This window comes from Phoenix dactylifera, chromosome 15 (assembly GCF_009389715.1).
Source record: "Phoenix dactylifera cultivar Barhee BC4 chromosome 15, palm_55x_up_171113_PBpolish2nd_filt_p, whole genome shotgun sequence".
Taxonomy (NCBI): Eukaryota; Viridiplantae; Streptophyta; class Magnoliopsida; order Arecales; family Arecaceae; genus Phoenix; species Phoenix dactylifera.
In genome coordinates, this window is record NC_052406.1 from 11781441 (window position 1) to 11794089 (window position 12649).

The following is a 12649-nucleotide window of genomic DNA, read 5'->3' on the forward strand; positions in this document are numbered from 1 at the left end:
CAACCTGAAAGAATTGTCTCTCTTTTTAATCGATCATTCAGGAGAAAAATTTTCAATGTTGAAATCACATTGAAGAACAAAAATAACAATAGCTTCTATCTTAACAGGTGATGATATGCAAAATCATTCCAGTCAATTGCGGAAGAAAATTGCACGACTCATGCTCATAACTCAAACTGAGGCATAAGGCTCCATTTGGCAAAGCTTTTGGAGGGACAAAAAAACACTTTCTACTCCTCCAAAAGCACTTTTAAATGAAATAAGGATGTTTAGTAAAAATTTCATAAAGTTATTTTAGGCTCCATTAGAAAATTGTTTTAAGTTATAATATTTTTTTTTGGATCGAAATATCGGTAATAAAATATAACAATTACACAAAATGTTCTTTTATAATCATAAAAATATTATATTATATTATAGATATTATATTATACTATAATCATGAAAATATCTTATCCCTTTATTATTGTCATACTATAAATATAATATAATATCATAATATATTAATATATTATATTAGATAATTTAATATTATGTTATCTTATAGAAAATTAATTTATGCTAATAATTATAATATTTTATATCGTTATTATTGTATTATACTATAAATGCAATATTATATTACATTATATCATAATACATCAAAATTTTATGAATAATTTAATATTATATTATATTACAAAAAATTAATTTATATTAATAATTATAATATTTTATATTTTTATTATTATATTATACTATAAATATAATATTATATTACATTATATCATATATCATTTTATTGTATCAAAAATATTTTTTCGATTTATTTAACGAATATATATTTAAGTTTTGCAGCAGCGCTACTCAGCAAAACTATTATAACAAACAGCTCTACAAAACAGGGCCTAAGGCCCTAAGTACTTTTCGGTACCTTTGTCAATTTTCCTCACTAACTTTATAAAACCTAATGACAAATTCATAAACAACTCTGACAGCGGTACCGAGAGCTATAGACCTATAACCTGCATTTGGAAGCGAGAGAGAGAGAGAGAGAGAGAGAGAGAGAGTTCGTGCCTGCGTTTGCAGAAACCAAACGACCACACCTTACGCCATGCCACATATACGGCAGGCTTAAACTTGCACCTTATCACAATGGGAAAGCAAAAATCTAAAAAGTATCCATGTTCTCCATCTAAGAATTACGATAAATTACCCCAGCATTTAGGACCCTAGAACTTCAGACTTCTATGGAACTCGAAGAGATAAACAGCCGCCAGGTACAATGGAATTCAAGTAATAGGGCGTGGACTCTGAGAAACTGCCGACTTACAAGGCCTAACTGCAATGATCCAAACAAAAGAACTATGTACTAACCCCATTTGTTCCGGTATAAAGCAGCCCCACAAACCACAAGCTGTGAAAGAAATACATCGACTGCTGCTGGAGCCATTTTAGAACTTACAGGATGTGAAAAGAACAAAAAGCACTCTTAGGCCCCATTTGTGACATTTAGGCTGAAGCAAACACTTGTAAATTCAAAACAAGACAGGAGTAGAAAATGAATGGGCAAAGTAGAGCATGGAGGATGAAATTAATCTTGTTCCAGCATAGAGCCCCGAGGGATTATCCACCTGCGAAGCTCCTCTCCTCTCATCTCAACAACATTAACCGTCCCCGAAGATGTTTCATGCTTTGCCCGAGGATAAACATATCAAAAATGGGTAACAGATCCAAATTGACATACAAAAGTTGTGACAAATGGAACACCGCCGGCATAGCTTTAGAACCACCTGAGAAATTTATCAGGGTATTTAATTGCCATACCACCAAATTGAAACCTGACAAGCTATAAAATCTGTACAAAAAAAGGGGAAGACTTACAATCACATCGCTAGGTTCAGCAGCATGGCTCTTTTTACAACTAAAAGGGTTAAGAACCTGTGGAGTAAAATACAATAATATTAACACGGACACCACGTCTAAATTGGTGCATTTCAACCATGCAATATGACCATCTAGTAGCACATCTGGGCTTCTTGACCAAACTCATGGATCAAAGCTTTAGATGCCTTCATTGCCTTTTGAATGACTGCAACAAAAAATTGTAATACAATCAAAAATACATTTTCCTACAACTCTAGTGATGAATCAGAAATTCTGAAAACTTTGGTTTATTTAAAAGAAAACGAGACAGAGGACTTGATTTTAAAAAAAGCTCTTTTCCAGGGGAAGTTCTTACATCAACATTTTTGGTTACATCCTTCAATTGCTCAACTAGTTCCTCCCTTGCCTGAGTAGCTGCCATGACAACAAAACACCAAGCAGATCATGTATTGATTACCAGAACTCAAAAAGTTGCATGTAATATCCTCATCAAATCTTAACTTTTAAATCCAACTTAGCGGGTCATACAAAAATCCAATCTCTGCCAGCCAAACACCTTTTCAAATCCATCTAGCTGAATTACTTTTGCAGGAGTGATTTACCAAAATTAGCCAACTGATCAAATAATTTGTTGGCATCTCTACAAGTATAACTGAACAAAACAAGTTTATCAGGCAAGTGTCTGCTTGTGAAACTATCATGCAAAATATCTGGAAGTCATGTATAGGTTACAACAGAGGCTTTCTGTGCATGTCATGTATAACTTATATAGACCTCTGAACTAAGATACATGATGGTATATCTCATAATTCACTTGCTCGAATAATATACCCCAGATGGATCTTATTTACATAGATAGGTAATAAATATTCCCTCAAAGAACTACTCACATGAGCTTTACATGAACAGTGTTTTTGAAAGTAATAATTAACAAACTTTTAGCACATCCATTCTCATTAACTGTCTTATCACCTGAACTTCCACGGAAGTTCCAAAGAGCAAGCAACAAAAGTAAATTACCTTTGGTAGAAAGTTCTTCTAAATTCTTTGATGTTCGCACTGCAAACCTTTGAAATGTTGGGCTGCACAGATATCATGGGTTTAACCATGAAATCTCATATCATTAGCATACAATTCAAAATTGACTAGCACAGATGAAAACACTGTGCCACCAAAAGGTGCCATACCAGAATGCAGTAAGATGCATCACACGACAGGGAGGAATATTTTTTAGTACTTCAATACACAAATGTAAATTAAGAATCCAGACTGCTGACCATAATGGCTAATGTAAAACAACAGCTGATGCATTCCCCAAACCTCATAGTTTCATGTCCTACTTTCAATAAATCATAGATTCATATGACCAACATATTCAAAATAAATAGTATGACATATAGCTCCCCAACGTCCAAATGCAACAAAGCAGATGTGCATTGGATAGCGAGGGGAGCCTTGTTTTTCTTGCTTCACTTCCTCACAAGGCCCATAAAATACAAGAAATTCATAGGCTCAAACATCAATGAAGCACTCTGACAAAATAAAACAATCATTTATACAAGAAGACCAGGTAGTGAAAACTCACAAAGAAACTGTCGTTTTGAGAGACCGTTTCGCATTAGATGCAGGACAGGAATCCAGATTGACATCTCCATTAGGAGCTTAAGGAATTTTTTTTACAAAAACAAAAATAGATACCCAAACAAGTAATTGATTAAAATAATACAACCAAAATCTCCATGCAAGAAAACAAAATGACAACTCAGTCCCTTAGATGTTCTTTGATTATGCGATCATCTCCGCCATAATCATTACAGGTCTGTAAGCTCATCAACGTTGTCCAGGAATGCCAATACGCTTGGAAACAAATCAATGATCATTATAAGTAGAAGCACGTAGACATCTAGAAAAGTCGAAACCCCATTACACTCACATACAAACATGCATTATCTCGAGCTTGAATAGAGGGAGCTATTTTATCAAATAATAATATACAAACACGCGTATATTATCATTCTACCACAGATATAGATATACGCAAATACCCCCCCCCCCCCCCACACACACACACATATAAATAGATAGATAGATAGCTAGATAGATAGATAGATAGATAGATAGATAGATAGATAGATAGATATTAAAAAGAAGTGTATGTAATTGATGCAGGATGCCGACGATCAATGATAGACACAGATGCCGGCAAAGGGCATGGCAAGGATTACAACAATCTATATGGCTTCAAGGGAACGAGTCCATTGGGAACTGACACATCCTCAATGACCAGATGATGAAGCGCACATGGAGCTAAAAAAATGAAATACACTAAAGGAAAACCTAAATCGGCGTTCAAAAAGAAAAAAGGGGAAAAGAAAACAGAAATATGTTCTCGGATCTCCCCAGACTGTGTACAGAAGCAAATCTACACGGGGCATAAATGAAAAAGGAGAGGAAACGAGTGCATAGAAAAATCTTTGATGTAGCTTCAAGGGAACGAATCGATCGAGCAAAAAAGGGTAAAGTGCCCGCCCGTCGACCAGATAAAGAAGCACCAAGAAAACAATTTAAAAGACATTTTTTTTAAAAAAAAAAGGAAATGACTCTCGAATTATTTTATCATTCGGAAGGGCAATATCACAAAAATCTTAATACATAGAACGAATACCACAGCCATCCACCGATACGATTTTTATACCAAGCGCAACGGCAAATCAATCAGGGAGAAAAAAAAGACTTGAGAAAAATGGACGATGGAGAAAATTACTTGTTGGCTAGGCCTTCAACGACGAGCTCGTTGACGACGTAGCTGATAATCCTGCCGAGGAAATTACCTCCCGCCATCGATCAGATCGCACCGGCTGCAGCTGCGCGATCGAGATTCCAAGCAATCAATTAACCCCCCGAAGAAGATAGGCGCATGAAAGGGGAAAAAGAAAGAAACCCCTCCTCCTAGGTATGCCACAAACAAACGAAGAGAGAGAGAGAAGCAACAAACCTCCTCCGGGATATTAGTAGACGGAAAAGAAGGCCCTAGATCGGCAGCAAATTTGAGCTGGGTGGCTAGGGCTCTCCTCCTAGTTTATAGACGCGACCCGGGCGGATATGGAGGGTTGGGATGCGAGTGCTCGGGCATCGACGGTTGGGATTGGGTATGTGTACCTGAGCAAAACCCTAATTCCCAATGTGTTATCCTTATGGTCTATGGAGGCGGCGTGGTCCTGCGTGGATGAGGAGAGGCGCCCCGCCGCCCGGTTGGCCTTTTGGGCTGTTGGGCCGTCAGGCCCCTTAGCAAATTCCAGCGCGCATTGGACTCCCTATCAACGGGTGCCATTTCATGGGCCGGGTTTCAGTGCAGAACATATGAAATAAATCTGGTCCGCAGCCCGATTTCCGGCCCATTATCAAACTGCAATTTTTCCTTCTCCGTCCGTTATTGTTGGGCTTCTTCCTCAGCTTCTCGTTTTTTTGTTTTTCTTCCTTTTTTTTGTTTTTTTTTATCTCGCCTAAATTCTTTTGGTTGAAATAGACCTACACTGCGATGACTCGAGAATCGAGATGGGTCAAAACTCTCAGTTATATTGGATCCATTGAAAATTTGATCCCTACCTGACCCTAACTAAGAGCTCTTGACTCAAACCCCATCCAAATTGGGATTCGGGTCAGGTCAATTTCTGCCGCCCAATAGGCTGCCGTCATGTGAAATTGTAAACAAGGAAAAATAAAAAAAATAACCTGTAAAGATGGATAAGGGACGAAAGATCTATATCGGGTATGGATCGAAGTTTTGTATGTTGCTGCTTTGCTTGACCTCGCTCGCCAAACCCATTGCCACTCTTTAACTTCTACTCTCAAACAATCTCTATATTTGAGGCGATGAATCAGCAGCCATATGTTTCAAATAATAACTCAATTTTCGGCCAAGACTATTATAAATCTGATAAAAGAATTGGAGTTAAGAAGAGCAAGCTTGAACTTAAACATATCAAGTCTGATACAGTGATCCAGCCTCATGGAAAATTAGTTCCCAAATAGAGCACAATTAGGTCCGTCGTAGCCTGCAAACTCCACCTTCAATGTCGAGGCAAGCGTAACACACATGGATAACTTTTAGATTTGCATATGGCCAACGAACGCTCATTTCTTAAAGCAGGCAAAGAAAAACGGAATTTATGGCATACGCATCCTGCATGCTCCTTTACATGTTCCCAAAATTCTCTTCCAGCAATGGCGTCTGACATGGATCGCTTCCTCCCATTGTAGCTTTTTATGTTATTCTCCCTTCTCAATACATAGCAACCAATGCGAAACAAATTCCGCGGCATCGACTAATCAACGAGAACAAGCTGGCATCGAATCCTGTCTGATGTCATTCCTTATTTTTTTGATTTTAATGATAAAATTACAGAAATCAAGAGGAGAAAACAGCACGTTGGATGCTGTTATTTTTATTTACTATTTGTTAAGAAATTCTTGCTTTTATTATTTTTTTAAAAAATAAGACTCGTGACTTTTATCATCAACATGATACCACCTTCATCATGTCGTTGGTGCTATCACTATTTGTTAAGGAATTCTCTCACATTGACCATGCACGAATATCCAGCCTTGCACCCATCTGCAGCATAAACAATTTGTTAGCTGGATAGATGGATGACGACCACCACGCTTAGTTCACTTTAGGCTTCAAATTCGCAGCACCAACTTGATCATGTAGTTTATGCTCGCGATAAACAAGCGCGGTCTTTGAGTCCGAAACCCCGAACGAGCTATTTCGTGTGCATTTGTTTATCCATGGTCAGATGGTGCTCGACGATTCGTGCGTATGGCAAATGTCAAGGAGCTTTTACGTAAATAAAATCTCGAGACGGCTAGTTAACGTTAAGCATGAGCTTCAGATTCTGTTTTTTTTTTTTTTTTTCTTTCTTGCATGGCAGTGAACTCCAAACCCATTCAGGACCACAATAATGCAAGTTCTATATAACGTGCAAAGAGAGGATGTTAAATCCACTATGAATTTCAAAATCCAACATTGAAAAGTACAAATCAAAACGGTTACATGTATTCTATGAGTTTCTTAAAAACATGTTTTTATATATTACGCACAAGTGTTTTCATGCCTTACAGATCACATACAACAATCTAGATTTCGATTTTTAATCTTGTAACATTAAAATTAGTGGAGGATGTATATTACAACTATACTCTCAATATATGAGGTTACAAGTTTGATCCTCAAAATTATATAAGCATGACAATTGCATGTGAAAAAATTTCTATTCTCAAAATACCCTTTTCAAAATATCCTTGTAATAATAGATATGTTTTTGCTTCCAAAACGTATCTCTATAAGATTTAAAGCTTAGGCAATGATTCATGGGAAAGGAAATTCAACAATGGAATGGAAAAAAATAGATAGAATTGTTCTTAATTTGTCGCAGATTAGGACTACATTAATGCATAGTTAATCGAGACACTTAATTGATTTGCCTCCTGCATATGTTAGCTAATAGTCTGGATCTAATAATGCCGTTTGATGGCATCTTCCAAGATGTCAGATCCCCACATTTGTTGTCATCTAGCCTTCCAAAATAGGAAAAGACTAGAATGACGAACTTGAATTAAGCTCAATGGATATAGAAGATTCAACACATAAACCCAACATATGCCATGATGTTCCCATCTAATTTAAAGAAACCTACCAGGATCCAATTTTCTCGTATTACCGTAACTTTGAATTGCATTTGGGATCTCTAGCCAATTGATGATCATAGCTCTCATTCATCATCCCAGAGAGATAAAGTCTTTCTAGAATCTCTATTTCATTTCCACATGCTAGAAATGTATCTTAGTGATTCCTAGTTTTTAACAATCAATTGCTGTACACCATACCCTTCAATGGTCTAAGATAAGCTATACATGACATGCCAAGCCATAGTGCCATGATCAAGTTCCTGAACCAGGTGGCATTTATACTTGCACATTCGTAGACCTGCTCAAAACCCGAACCGCCAATCTAACCTGAAACATTTTAGATGGGCCTGATGTTTAAGCCCATCCTTTAAACGAGCTAGGCTTGGGTTTACATTAACCCAGTATGAGCCCGGTTTTATTATATATGATATATAATTATATATTTTCATATCCTTTACATTAGTTATATATTTACATTACATAATAGTATAATACATTGTTAATTACAAATTGGTTAGCTCCCCTACTGCCTTTAGCCCACCCCATGCCCACAGGCCAATATCGGTTCTCTTCATTTGATGTTTGAGGAAAGGAGACAGTGGCGGCTAGGGTTATCGCCTCCCTCACCTCCTCATTTCTTCTCATCTTGCCACCCCTCGTTCAAGCCTGCTCGTGTCCTCTTGCCTTCCCATCAGTTCGGTGAAAACATTCCTCCCCTCGTTGCCCTCTCCGACTGTGGCTCTGTCCGCAATTGCTGGGCCCTACTCTCCTCGGCTTTTCGCCTCCTTTAGTCTCTTCACTAATTCGACAAAAGGAGTCTTCGCCCGGCCGCCCGCTCTGATCCTAGTTCTGTCAACAATTGCTAGGCCCTTCTCTACCTCATCAAGTCTCTTTCAGACGATTGCCGCCATGCTGCCCACCTCCCTCGGTCCCTATTGTTGGCGGCCTCCCCACCCTCCCCTTTAACCCCCACCCTACTCGTACTGCCAAGAAAAATGTAGCCCCCATTGGCCGAGTCCTTCTCATCTCCAAGGATTTGGAGAACATTCACGAGATTGCGCTTCCATAGTATACGAATCTGGTCATAAAGGAGATTGAGGTCTTGGAGTTGGACCTCATCACTCGTTGAGGGCGTCCTCTATACTTGCCAGGGGATTGACGAGCGTCGTGAGGTTTGACTGGGTGCATATCATATTTTTTTAGAGGGAGAGTGACTATAGCCCAGCCCGAAAACCTTGAGCCCGATAAGTATCGAGCTCAGGCCTGGAAAGTAGACTTGGACGTTGAGCCGGGGCAAGCTTGGGCTTGAATAATTTAGGGATATCTTAGGCTGAGCCCAGCTCGGCCTGCCTGTTGAACAAGTCTATATACACTTTAACCGTGATAAGCAAAGACTAGAAGCTGGGACAGAAGGATAAAAGAATTGTGATGCAATCCACGTACTTTCATTAATGGACAAGGTGATTACTATGCAAGCTTTTTTTGTCTCTTTACTACCTATATGGAAAATCGAGCAAGATTAGGCTAGATTTCCAACTTGATTCGCAAATTAGGTGGCCGATTTGGGTAAGGCCGTGTTGGCTCCACAAGAGCATCCTCTCTCCCTCAAATAGGGTTGGATGGCGGGTGCGGAATGAATCCTCATGGCTGGATCATACGATTACACAAGCGAGACGCTGGTGTTGGAGTCCGAAAGAGGTACAAGTGGTAGTGGATCCTACAGCCTTGAGTCAAGAACTTTCACCATTAAGCAGTTGTCTTATAAACTAAGATAAAAATAAAGCAACTAGAAAATAAAGATAACATAAACAGATAACTGATTGACTGGCTAAGGTCCTCATCTCGAAATTACATTCGAAGATTTATACAATCTATTTTTAATAATCAGATAACTGCGTACTTCTTTCGCTGACACATGTTCATGCTTTATCTCCACTTTTCTCTCGTGGTTCCAGCGGTTAGAACCGATTGTTTTTCATTTTCCACATTCCCAAAACCGTCCAAGTTTCACACCACATTGGGTAGAGGGTTTAATTTCTGCATCTCTTCCAAACTTGATCGGCTTTAGGCTTGGTACTTAGTATTAAATAAGTCTCTACTGCTATTGTCTGTATTATTGAAGTGCACTTCGAATGAGCATACGTCCTAACTTGGTCGTAACCCCTTGAACTTTTCCCAGCCTGTCAAATATCAAGCGGTAGTTCATTTATTTTGAATCATCCTTTTCAATCCGTTCAGCTTATTCACGCAGCCTTCATCCTAACGATCTTTCTAGGTTGTTAGAATATGGCTCAAACAAACCCATGTCAACCTAACAACCCCGCAACTTGAATCCCGTGGAAAGGAGGGAAAAAATCTTTACAGATCACCCCGAACGCTGGTCCACGCATGAGAGCTCCGATTGTGTCTTTCTGAAACTTTACTTCGGCTCGTAAATGCGATGCTTTTTATCCACCAGAGTAGAGCAGTGGAAATTAATTTGATTGCCATCCACCGCATCCCCCCGTACCGATCATGGAGGATTACGCCGTTCCAAACCGAAATGATTATATTCACCCATTGGCCATTGTCATACGTACGATATTACGACAAAAATATCCCAGAAAATGCTTGGTTGCGAAGGAATTCGTTTTTCTTTTTTTATAAAAAAAATCCGTGCAGTGTGCCGGTGGCAATAAGGTTTAATATTATCGTTTTTCAAAACATCAATTAAAATAATAATTTTTAGAAAAGGGTTTTCACGCGATTATTGTTACCATGGAACTAATGAAACGTACTCCCATCGAATCACCCTTCCTCGCCGTTCGTGCTGCTCGAACGGAATTATACCGCGGGACGCTGGCCTAAATAAATGGAAATTGGAAAGATGCCGGTACCCCGATTTCCCGGAAGAAATAAATTGTTACGCCTTCGGTCGCCCGTTCACTTTTAAGTTTTGGCCACATTCATCATGGATGTCGGTGCACTCGAGCTGAATTTAGTGAGTTGGGTGCAGGGGCCTGGGACCGCAACGTTCCCTTGGTTAAATGCGATTGGCGGGCAGGGCCCAGAACCAAAGGACAGAGGAAAGGGCGAGTTCTCAGATGAGAAGGCGGTGCGTTAATTAAGCGGACGATGAGGGGGTGGTGCGGCTGGCAACGCAGCATTTGCCAGCTGGCCGCAACACAGCACACGGCGGCCCCCAAATTTAACTTCCCACCCCCGACCCTAGTCGGTTAACGCCAACTCTCAAGTTCCCATCTACCGGCAGCGGACGTTTCTATCCCAAACGTCAAGTTGCATTTCATTGTAAAAGATGCACAAGTTTTTTTTTCCTCCCTTTTTATCCTGGCCTCTTGATATGCTACACGAATCAACCACTGCTAACGTTGTATATAACTATCATCAAGAAAATGATCCATGCTGTCTCCATTTAACGCAAGAGATACCAAAATGCATCACAAAATATATATGATTTCTTAGGACCAATAAGTGCCACATATTCCTTTAGAATTGATAATTATTGACTATTGATGATACAATATAAACCGCTGCAACATGGTCAATAATCAAGAGTTGTATTGACTATGCATCAATTAAGTAGATTACTAACCATCACGATGTAATATGTGCCCCTTCAAGACCTATATTATTCTTCCATCGAATTGGTACATCGCCAACAATGACAGTTTAGCATGGAAAATGACAACTTCAAAAATAGAAAAATCTTCGGAATTTACTTATAAGATCATGATATGGCACCATCGATGTTGATACCCAAATCTAGTTTGACTATGTTCGATGATCTCAAGGCGTAGAGGGCATTGATCAATTTGCTCAGCCCACGATGGTGGAAGGCGGAGCACCAATCCTTCATAGAGAATCGCGAATTTGCACATAAAAAAAAGGAGAAAAGCTTGCTAGAAAGACTCTGTCGGATCTCCTTCCATGCTTAAGTGAGTTAAGGCTTTGAAATAATAGGAAGAAATAGCAAGGGAATAAAAAACATCAGAGTAGAGTGATCTTCCTAAATCGTTACGTCATGAATGCTCGGCCTAGGAGCTCAGCCTAGAGTGCTCGCCATCGGAGACTCAACCATCGGAGGGTCCATCATTGAGAGCTTAGTTGTAGGAGGCTCGTCCGAAAGTGCTAAGCTTGAAGCGTTTGGCTTAAAAGCTTGGCCGGGAGTGTTCTATTTTGGGAGCTCGGTCTAAAGTGCTCGATGTGGAAACTTAGCTTGGAATGCTTAGCCTAGAGTGCTTAGCTTGGGAGCTCGAACTGAAGTGCTTGACATGGGAGTTCGACTTGAAGTGCTCTACTCAACATAGGATTCGGCCTAAAGTGCTTGGCATGGGAGTTCGATCTAGATTGTTCAGCAAGGGAGCTCGATATGGAAAGATCGGTATAGGAGTTCAACTTGGGTGGTGGTTGCGCATCCCGTATGTGTGAAACTCCCATCTCGAATAGCATGAAAGGGTAGCCTCCAGAAACTCACGTCTTAGTCTCGAATGATGCGGATTGCATACACACGGTGCTTATGTCTCAGGTAGCATGGAAGGGCGGCCTCCAAGAACTTATGTCTTAGTTTCTAAGGACGTGCGTCTTATCTGGAGATGAGACAACATGCGAGGATGGCCGTAAAAAGGAATTAGGTGTAGAAGTAGTCATGAGAGTTTGAGAGCCTTCCCGTGGAAGCTTTTTGCCATGGGAGCTTGTCGCCATCTATACTTGGAAGTCTATGGCCATTCTTTTTCTCCTTTTTTTTTTGGATCTCTTGTATTGTTTATATAAAGAAGGAAGCATAGATCCGTTAAGATTTGGAGGCGGTTGCTATAGTCTTATATGAATTAAAATCTACTATTATCTTCTTTCGTTTTTGGATGTTGCAAAAAATTCAATTTTTTTTGAAATTAAATTTTTAAAAATGGTCAACAACTTATGATGGATAGATTAGATTTAGGCCAGATCAATGGGAGCCTATTCATACATTTAGATACACAAGATATTGATCTTCCCTTGCTCCCACCGGTAGGATTATCGAACGCATGGCCAACTATAGATCAATAAGTCTATATTTTTTATTATAAAAAAAAGAAGATAGCAGAGATTTTAG

The 12649-nt window shown here is 39.4% G+C and overlaps 1 protein-coding gene and 2 non-coding genes across 4 annotated transcripts; all 3 read right to left on the minus strand.

Moving 5' to 3' along the window:
* Positions 1 to 1327: 1327 nt before the first annotated feature.
* LOC108511872 lies at positions 1328 to 5022 on the minus strand. 2 transcript variants are annotated; one of them, XR_001880331.3, is made up of 6 exons: positions 4862 to 5022; positions 4631 to 4730; positions 2887 to 2948; positions 2222 to 2280; positions 1864 to 2071; positions 1328 to 1772 (listed from the first exon to the last, which is right to left on the minus strand). XR_001880331.3 is itself a non-coding variant. In XM_039134451.1 (5 exons), the coding sequence occupies exons 2-5, from the start codon at positions 4705 to 4707 to the stop codon at positions 2054 to 2056; spliced, it is 216 nt and encodes a 71-aa protein (XP_038990379.1). In that variant the 5' UTR covers positions 4708 to 4730; positions 4862 to 5022; the 3' UTR covers positions 1346 to 2053. The 2 variants fall into 2 exon arrangements, 1 of the variants encoding a protein (XP_038990379.1); XM_039134451.1 differs by having other exon boundaries at positions 1346 to 2071.
* LOC113460998 lies at positions 3259 to 3398 on the minus strand. Its single transcript, XR_003382854.2, has one exon. It is a non-coding gene; the product is annotated as a small nucleolar RNA snoR136 (small nucleolar RNA).
* LOC113460997 lies at positions 3623 to 3707 on the minus strand. Its single transcript, XR_003382853.1, has one exon. It is a non-coding gene; the product is annotated as a small nucleolar RNA SNORD25 (small nucleolar RNA).
* Positions 5023 to 12649: the final 7627 nt, after the last annotated feature.